This window comes from Hyalella azteca, unplaced genomic scaffold, assembly GCF_000764305.2.
Source record: "Hyalella azteca isolate HAZT.00-mixed unplaced genomic scaffold, Hazt_2.0.2 contig6751, whole genome shotgun sequence".
Taxonomy (NCBI): domain Eukaryota; kingdom Metazoa; phylum Arthropoda; class Malacostraca; order Amphipoda; family Hyalellidae; genus Hyalella; species Hyalella azteca.
In genome coordinates, this window is record NW_025936903.1 from 153563 (window position 1) to 163605 (window position 10043).

A 10043-nucleotide genomic window follows, 5' to 3' on the forward strand; every position below is an offset into this window, starting at 1 on the left:
TATAATACGTGACAACTTTTTACAATAAATAACAACTAACGCGGTTTTTGGAAATATCTTATCCAACAACAGGGCTGGTTTCTGGCAATTTAACCTTCTAAAATGGCTGAAAATAAAAATAAGATTTCGTCTTATTTATCATTTTAAAAGGTAGTTGACCAGCTTCGGTTTCTTACTAAAGTAATTTTACAAAATCTCTTGTTTGGTGCCACTCAATGGTTAACCAAATGATTGAATAGTACGAGTCAGATTCTGACCCATTCCGTGCACTAAATTCCGTTTTCTCGTAATATATCTGTAACATGAAGCTGAATTTATAAATTCTTGGATAAATTCAAAATAATAAAATATAACCATCTTATTGATATCTCTGTCAAGGTGGAAATTTGCACGAGAGACAAAGGGCCTAGTCTAGTTGAGGATATTTCCAAACTGCGTAGTGACAGTTATTGATCGAGTAAAATTTGTACCGTATGAATGTAAATAATTGAAGAAATTCGAAAAAGGCTTGGTCCAATTGGGGCTCGTTCTTGTCCTTAGTACAACTTTAAAACTTCGCCAAAACACTACTTTGAAAGTGTTAACAGCGAATTAAATTCACGATCATTTCATTGTACGTTTAGGACGATCTTTTTTTAACGTAGATTCTCTTTAAGCCTGATATACGAGACAAAATCTTGATCTTGATTGCTCTGTTGACTTTCACTCGAAATACTGACGTTATTTTCATAATAGAGTTTAACTTTTAAGCTACTGACGTCAGGATTTGTTTAATTGACTGATGAACTATTATTGGCTAGAACTGTTTATTTTCTTGGTCTGTCAGTATAATTTTCTCTCTAATGTTGCAAGGTTAAAAAAATAACACTCGCATCATCATGACCGGTTATCCTCGTGATCGAGTAAGAAACCAACCGTTCAGGTTTTAATGATATAATCGAATAATATTATCATCTTTATCTGGATCTAAATACTTATTGATAGGCGGTGAATAAAACAAAAATAGAATACTAGAATAATATTAAATGTACTATAAATTTAAAAGCGAAGAAAACTCCACAAAAATTTAGCATATCTCTTTTGAAAACGTTTCGGAGACCAGCTCCATCGTCAGTTCGATAAATCTAAAACACAGATAAATGCAGAAAATTAGTTTGGAGTTAATAAAAAAAACACACACAGAAGTTAAAAACCTAAATTTACAGACAAAGGGCAGAATAATGAAGTAAGTACCTATCTATTCACAATTTCTAATGGATAAGAACTATAGGCAGCATTTAAACTAGGCTTCTCTTTAAAAATATACAATGATTCCAAAATACGCAGGTCGGAAGCACCAATGTCCGACACAGACTTTAAGGTTTTAGCTTATAGTTCTGGTGCTTCCGATCTGCGAATTTTGGAATCATTGTATATTTTTAAAGAGAAGCCTAGTTTAAATGCTGCCTATAGTTCTTAGCCATTAGAAATTGTGAATAGATTGGTACTTACTTTATTATTCTGCCCTTTGTCTGTAAATTTAGGTTTTTAACTTCTGTGTGTGTTTTTTTTATTAACTCCAAACTAATTTTCTGCATTTATCTGTGTTCTAGATTTATCGAACTGACGATGGAGTTGGTCTCCGAAACGTTTTCAAAAGAGATATGCTAAATTTTTGTGGTGTTTTCTTCGCTTTTAAATTTCTACTGAATCTGCGATTAAAGCAATCTAGTGACTTTTTAAAATGTACTATATAAAATTACTTAGGCATGGTAAAAAATGTCATAACATCAAAATAAAAAAAGAGGGCCACGTCGTTTCAAGTGCACGTAAGAACAGTGACGTATTTCTTCCGTAAAATTATAAAATGAACAAATGTTTCCGAAAGAAAGGTTAATTAAATTAGGCGACGTGGTTACATTTTGGTGATCATCTTCATGTTGCAAATATGAAGCAGCTGAGTAGAAAAGAAACTTTTAGGATGGGTGTAGTCTATATGTTAAATTGAAGCAATAAATGTAGCAAGAGTAGAGTTTTTGTGTAATCCAGTGTACAGTTGGTCTGGTTGTCAAGTTTTTAATTAAGTGCATTGAGAACCAGTTGATTGGTAGTATAGACGTTTGTATTCACGCACAATTGTATTCTGCACTAATTCTTGTCGTGTTAATTAGGCATTGTGACTGTCCATTACATATATTTTTAAGCCTCCAGAAAATAGCTGCATTGTGAGCTGTCTTGATAAGGTGTTTAGTAATCATGTTCATTGATATACGAACGGGTGCGCTACTCATACTCCCTCTGTTTGCACGTTTAGTCTTATCCGACATTTGTTCCCTATAAGTTAGGTAGATTTAAGAGCTGTGTTGATACACGTTATGCAGTTATCACAATAAGGCTCTTGTAGCAGTTTGTCATTTGTAGCCGGTGTTGGTCGGTTGTTCATTTGACGTTGTTTCTGATTATTTGCTTGAGGATTTGTTCGCGTTTTTTTTACACAGAGGGATATTAAATTTGATAGCAAGATCGATGGACTTGCGGAGACCGGGCGTCCTTGCATCATTTCTTGGTTTTTCTAAGTTTTATGATTGACTTTTTGAAAGTTATTATTGTGGAAGAGTGAATTTAAGTAACGGGTGTTGATAAAAATTCGATGTGATGAATGCTGCTATGATTCAATTTTTAAAATAACATGATAAATTCTAAGTGTAATATATCTTATTAAGGGCGGTAGCGTAATGCCTTGTTGGCACGGTCTTTCTGTTATGTGCATTTATTATATCCTTATAGTATATTATATCGAATATAATCGGCGGCTTCAACGTTAACATCCATGAAATTCATTTCATTGTCTGTTCCGATTTCGAAATTGAATTTCAGGACGTAAGTATTCAAAAACCTGCCACAATAAACTGACGGCTCTTTAACTGATGTAAGAAATCCCGAATTCCGGCAAGTTATCAAATTTTCCATCAAAATCCATATTGCTCCTCTGCATAGAAAAATCAACGGACGAATTCTTCAGTAAATGATTAGAAATGATATCAATTGTACAACCTACAACCACCAGCCACAATTGGCAATATGCGGTGGCGTATATTACATATATATATTACGTACTAGCGTCGTCGAAAGGAAAAACATAACTTGCCTTGAAGCAAGCACTTGTCATGTACAAAAACACGTGCCACCTGGGGGAGTGTGTGCCCCGCACCCATTCGTATATCAGCCTGATTACTAAAACCTTATTTAGACTGCCCACAAGGCAGCTATTTTCTGGTGGATCTAAAACGAAAGTTATAGACAGCCGCAATAACAAATTAACGCGAAATGAACTGGGCGCAGAATATAATTCTGCGTCATAAACAAAATTAACAGACTAAAATAATGGAAGCAATTCTAATTCGGTGTCTAAACTGAAATGTCTAAACTACCAACCAGCTGGATCTCAACGCACTTGAATTCTTGACAACTAGACCAACTGTGCACTGGAAGACCCCAAAACTTTCCTCTTTCTACATTTACTGCTTTAATCTAATCTCTTTCCTGCGGTCATCCTGATAGCTCCCGTGTACTCACCTGCTTTATTTTTGCACCACGAAAATGCTCAGTAATGAGTAAAATGCGAAACATTAATCAATCAACCTCCCATATTTAGTAATTTCATGGCCTATTGAAACTATATACGTTCTACTATACAAGACAGCTGAAGATTAATCTATCCTGATGTTCAATTTAAATATACGAGTTTCATGTATATATCATACACGTTATTCCTTACAGATGATCCTGATGACGATATATTCGTGAGTCTCCCCTTCAGCCGTGACCTGCGCTCTTGTTTAAACCGCCCAGTTTTGAGAATGACGAGAAGTCTCTTTTAGCCTGCAAGAAAAAAATAAGAGCGTACATTTATGCCTAATTTCAACAAAATAATATAATTTCCAAAATTTTTACAAATATTTCACGCTTCATCTAGTGTAAATTATACCGGATAAAGATACCAGTTTTCATTATTCACGATTCACAAGTTTCGAAAATAACTGTTATTATTTGAATTATAAATTGAAATATAAGTCTATACTGCCTGCTTTGCCGTACAATCCAAAAAAAAAATCTTAAAGTTGAACGATATCTAAATATTCCTACTCACCACGAAAAATGCACACCTACGAGTCGAGTTCTACAATAACTTTTCATTCCCATTAGTTACCTTCATTATTGTTATCATTTTTAACATTACTCAGACTGAAAAATCTTTAGTGAATTCGGTAAATATGAAATATTAATAAAAAACCATGCTTGTGATATCGATAATTATTCACTGACATGAGTTACTATTGTGGATACCTTTACTGAATATGAACGAATCTGCCTGTACGTCGAACGTTGCTTCCATACCGGGTATACTGGATTTGTGAACAAAAACTGAGTTAGTTTCTCTGTAAAGCGCGGAGTTTCTTGCCAAGGCTCACGAAAAAAGCGATGCTATTCATACTGTAAATATTGTTCATATGCCATGAAGTCGACCATACGTGAAGCCCCGCTCCCTTTACAGGTGTGAGGAGCTTCAGATTGCAAATAATGTTGAGCTTTCGTTGCAGAATAATATATGAAAGTTTATATTACCATTAGGTATGAGCAATTATTTCACAGCCAAAGTTGTGCTACTTTTAAGGTAATACAATTTGTGTACATAGAATGTTTTTGTAGTTAATTTTTCTGATTACTAATGTGTAAATGCCCTCTGAAGTATCAAGTCTGTACGTTGTCATTGAAAGATTCAAACATTAATGTTCCCAATGAATGAAGACAAATTTTTAGGCGATTTGTTTGTAACTACCAATTTCCGACGTAACTTTAATTTTGTCGTAAAAATATTCATCATTAGTAATTAAAAAGGGCTCGGCCCCAAGCTCTAATATCTCGAGGATCAATCTAATCTAACAAGATTGTTAATGTATCAAAAATAGTAGGTTAATATGAATTGTGCCACGAATACTATTTGTTATTCTTCTAATTATAGGTTATCGCCCGTGTAGAGATAATATACCCATGATATTTTATAGGATAAAACGCGAGCTCACAAATTATATATACTTACCGTTTATGCCACACAATTTTCTGAAGACAGTTCAAACAATTGAACTTGCCCATTACGTGTTATTTCGAGCCAAAGACTTTTCAGCTTACTTGTTCACTTGAAGCAATGCTCCTGCCAGCAACTGTTCATACATTGCAGTGACCAGTTACCAACGCAAATTTGTTCAATTGTAAAAGTCAATTCACAGATTTAAATTACTTTGCTGCAATTGAAATTCATTATAATTATTAGGGCCATGAGTGGCATAGAATTATTTAAGTGCCGAGATTTCTGAGGTAATTATAAACTTGGAATTTAAATTGGCATGAAAATAGAGGGGTATTGAAGAATGCGTGAAATAGTACCAATTATTTAATAGTTAGTGTTGATGTGAAAAGAAATTAAAAAGGTTTGCTAAAGTCAGACTGAATTTATTTTGTCATGCCCTTGAAAGCCCCATCATAATCAATACATGGAATTTGGCATTTGAGCTTGCTGGGATTCAATTTACATAATTTTAGTTTTTGTAATATCTCAAATTATATATATATATTTATGGTACGTCGAATCGAAGTCCGAAATTGATCAGCCATATTAGTTTAACGCTCAATATGTAGAAAATTATTCTGTTTGTCCGATCGGAATAAAATAGACTATAATTTTCATAAACTGGATTCATAATTAACATGCATGATTTAAACTGATAGACGGCCTCGTCAATGAAAATGTCAAATAATGCAATTGAATGATATTTTATTTCGATTTCAATGAAGCTAATAAAGAAAGTTGAACGGTATATCGTTGTTTTCTGTCTATCCCATAAGAATTGGTCTATGATTACTTTATTGCAGGTCGTTACAAGGTCGGTCGGTCGGAATGGTTAAAGATCACCAATACTGGAGAAGCGATTATGAGGGTCAAAACCCACAACAAGTTGTTAAAATTTCACACAAAATCGACAAGTCGATTGGTTAAGAATCGTTGAAGGGCTGATATTGCTCTATCAAATATAAACACGCTACTATATTTTGTACCTTAAAAAACATTCATCCAAGTTGAATCATGAAGATATTGGCAAAGAGTCAAGTTACTATCAGCCCGGCAAAGTAGGAGGCTTCGCTACCTAGAAAAAAAATTATTATTAAATAATTGATGGGTAAAGTCTAGCAGTAGCATTGAAATGAAGAGCTTGACGCTAACCATCGTAAAAGTTAAGAGATCGTAAATTCATCAGCCAATCATTGACGGCCTTTCCAGCAAAATCTACCAATCATAGACAAGAAAATAGAACGTAAGTACTTACGTTCACTTAGCAAGTTTTGAAAGTATGGCCCCTGCACAGTGAATGCAATCTATCGCGTCATGCCTCGCGCATGACGCGCGAGGCATGGTATGTGATGGATGATGGAATATCCTCAGTCAAAAAATAAATAGCTGTGATAGCATTGCAAATTTCAAACTGCTACGTTAATTATGTGTGGAGATATAATGAAAGGTTATGAAAAATCAACAACTCCGTCTGTGTGGAGACTGACTGCGGTAACGCAGAATCTCAAGGCAAAGTTCTCCGATGAAAACCCTCATTTCGTATGAATTTTGTAGAATTTTTTCATTAAATTATAAGCTGTACCTTAACGAACTTTGGATGCGGTTCCGAAGGAATAGGTGCGGCCTGGGACTCGACGAGCACGCAAATCAGCCGTTCTATGTCCTCGAGATTTCATACTACTTATTGCATGCTCACAGTCAACTATTAGGTCTGATAAAAAATAATAATAATCAGAAACTGATTTTGATCGGGTGGCCAAGATGACCCAGAATAACTTTGCGCCGAGTGATACGACTATTCGCCGAAGCCAAGGCGGTCGCCTAATTTTGTTAGGGTATTCTGCACGATTGATAATTGAACCTTACTTACTTACTGAACCTTACCTTTATTTTATTTTCTAAATACATTTTAAAACAATTTTAAATCGATTATAAAAATTAAATGGATTTTCTAGTAAAATAAACTTTTTAAGTAAAAAATGAATAATTAATAATAAATTAATGAATTAATAATTAAATTAAATTTATTTCCTTCATTAAATGAATGAATTAAGTAAGTAAATTAATGAATAAACAGAATAATTAATAATAAGAGCTCATCTTGAAAAAACTATCCCGATTCGCGATACAGATTACATTCTGGTCCTACATTCCTGAAATACTTGCGAGCTGTGATGCCGTTTACAGATAACGTGCGTGTCCCAGATGAAAAACTCAGTATTGTATAAAATAACATCTCACTAATCGGATTGCCTGTTTTTTGAGCCGTCTTTTCGTTTATCTCGACGTGGAGCCGAAAGATCCTGAAGATTTAGCAGCTTAGGAGAATTTGAAGCCGCTCAACAGCGAGCCTCCGGCTCAGAGACATCGATTTGTGCAACAAATTAGAGGTAACTGAACTGTCCGAAAATTGTCCACAATGATGGAGCTATTTGGAAAGACCTAATTGGTTTATGTTAGGATTGAGCAAAAGCTTCATATTTCGTCAATCGCATTCTGAGACTCGTCTAATACCGCTGATCTCTATAAACATTTAATTGCAATGTTGAATTGAAAAATTTGGGAAGGTAACAAAATACATTGAAAATCAGTCACCTGTAATGGCAAACTAAAAGAAAACAAGAAGCAAGTATCTTCGCTTATTAGCGATAGACCGGAAATGAGTACCGGAATGACTAAAGTACTAAATGACCGGAATGAGTACTAAATGACCTGAATGAGTACTAAATGACCGGAATGAGTACTAAATGACCGGAATGAGTACTAAATGACCGGAATGAGTACTAAATGACCGGAATGAGTACTAAATGACCGGAAAATGAGTACACCAGATAAAGTAGCATCAGCATTATTAGCTCAGGTAGCGCTGATGTTCTCAGCATTATACATCGGCATCTAAAACAAAAGCTGTCAAAGTAATAATAGCATTATGAGTTGTAAATTAGTAGAAGAAGAAGTAGTTATATTTATGAAGTAAATATTTCGTTCTCATTGCTAAACATGCTAGTAAATTTGCTTCTTCATGAGTAAAGACTCTTCCGATTTTCGGTCCGTAAGCGGCTACAGTGAGCCTCTCGATTAGAGGCCGGAACAAATTTTCCGCAGTTATCGAACTCGTATATCTGTTGAATATTCGTAGAAGTTGCAGTAGTAGGAGTAGAAGTATTATAATATTTTTATTTGTGATATTAGGAGTAACATGCGAGTTGTACCCGTAACAGTCAAATGTAGTTGCATTAGGTGTACTGCAATATATAGTAGATGAAATGATCTTCGGGTAGGTATATTTACATTAAACACAGGTACGGCGTATTGCAAGTAGAAACTATGCATTAATAGGTTTTAGGCCTATTTCAAAATAGATTTGTTCTGCCTGGCCTTAAATTTTTCGTACGAATTTTGATGCCATTAAATACATTGAATTTCTCGACCTAAATTAGTCTTTAGGATAATTTGGGCAGTGCGGCAATCCTATCGGCATCAAAAATCGCGAAAAAGAAAAAGAAAATAATAATTTTGGAAATTAAACTTTTGTAGGGTTTTTCTCCCTACGCTGGAGGTAATCCTCTTCTAGAAATGATTTAAAAAATAAAGCGCTAAGCAGGATAGAAATAAGTGATCATCAATTAAGGAATTTTAATAAGAATTTATTCAAAGCTTCTTATTCGGGGCAGTTTCTTCATACTCAAAGTAGTTTAAAATCCATTTAGAAAGCTGCGTCCAGGTTTAACTTAATTTGGCAGTAAGGCGGCAGATGTTGAAGATTACTCGAGATACTGGTAAAACAAACGCAATATTACAATAGAGTCAATAAGCTAGTAAAAAGTAATAATTCAAATATTTCAGTTGTTAATCAGAAGTAGTTCAGAAGTATACGTTAATAAAAGCTCATGGCTCACCTTAATCAATTAAGATTAAGTGCACAAATTGCGTAGTGCTTTTAGAAGTAGAAATCAATTATAGTAGTAATTATTAATGATTTAATTTAACGCGCGGCAGTTCCAAACATAAATATGGGTCACCTTAGTATAGAGAATGACCACCTTGGCCAGTCAAGGTATAATTTTAAGGTTTAAAGTTTAAAGGTTAACAGTTAAAGTTTAAAGGTTTTACGGTTTCAAGTCAAATAGGCAATTTGACGAGCTGGCCAAAGTGTCAAAAGAAGTGAAAAAACGCATGCACCCCAAAACTGAAATTTAAACAAATCAAAGGTTGTGCACAACAAATTAACACCATTCATTTAGAGAATTAAGGAAACTAAGGTAACATTAAGCACGTAGTGGAACAGAACACGACCGCGCAGTTAGAGTTTACAGAATTAAGCTTTTACGAGAGCAGCGACTCAGCCTTATATGGACTGAGCCCGTTCTGCTTCTTCGCCGTAGTCTTTCCAGAAGCCCGGATCGGAAATTTCCCGAACACTTTTTAATTTATCGCGGTAACAAAATGCTGTGCATTTTTTTGCGAGATGTATTAATCCTTGGGGATCGTATAGCGAAAAAAATATTATTTGAATAAATATTTCACAAAAGAAAAGAAATACTGTATCATGATAATTTCCACAAATAATGCATATTCATGGGAGTCAATAAAATTAAAAAATGAATCGAAAAATATTAAAAGCAGGACTTCAAAGTTGGTGTAGATATGATTAAAAACATACGGAATACCGCTACTTGCAGACGATTTTCGATTAAATATAGTTAAAACTTTTGCATAATCCCGAAAAAACTGTGAACACATCGTTTTAGAGAAAACGAGCTCTGCTTCGAACTTCAAGTTCTTCATACTTAAATAAAATACCATGGAGTGGATACAGATGAGTCGCCTACTTTAATAGCATGGATTATATTATTTATTATCATATTATCTTTGTTCAGGTTTTCAATAATGCAAGTCTATCAGGACCTGAGTTCCTCGTTGAAGAAACGCGTTA

The 10043-nt window shown here is 34.4% G+C and overlaps 1 protein-coding gene across 2 annotated transcripts in view; it reads left to right on the forward strand.

The window, feature by feature from the left end:
* The window catches only part of LOC108666628 (calpain-9), a 123452-nt gene extending 117865 nt beyond the window's left edge, over window positions 1–5587 (forward strand). The window contains exon 17 of one of the 2 annotated variants that reach the window (XM_047880987.1): window positions 3760–5581. In XM_047880987.1, coding sequence (XP_047736943.1) covers window positions 3760–3786 — 27 coding nt within the window. In that variant the 3' untranslated portion in view covers window positions 3787–5581. Of the gene's footprint in view, window positions 1–3759 lie in introns of both variants that reach the window. The other variant, XM_018153541.2, reaches the window with a different exon arrangement.
* The last annotated feature ends 4456 nt before the right edge of the window (window positions 5588–10043 follow it).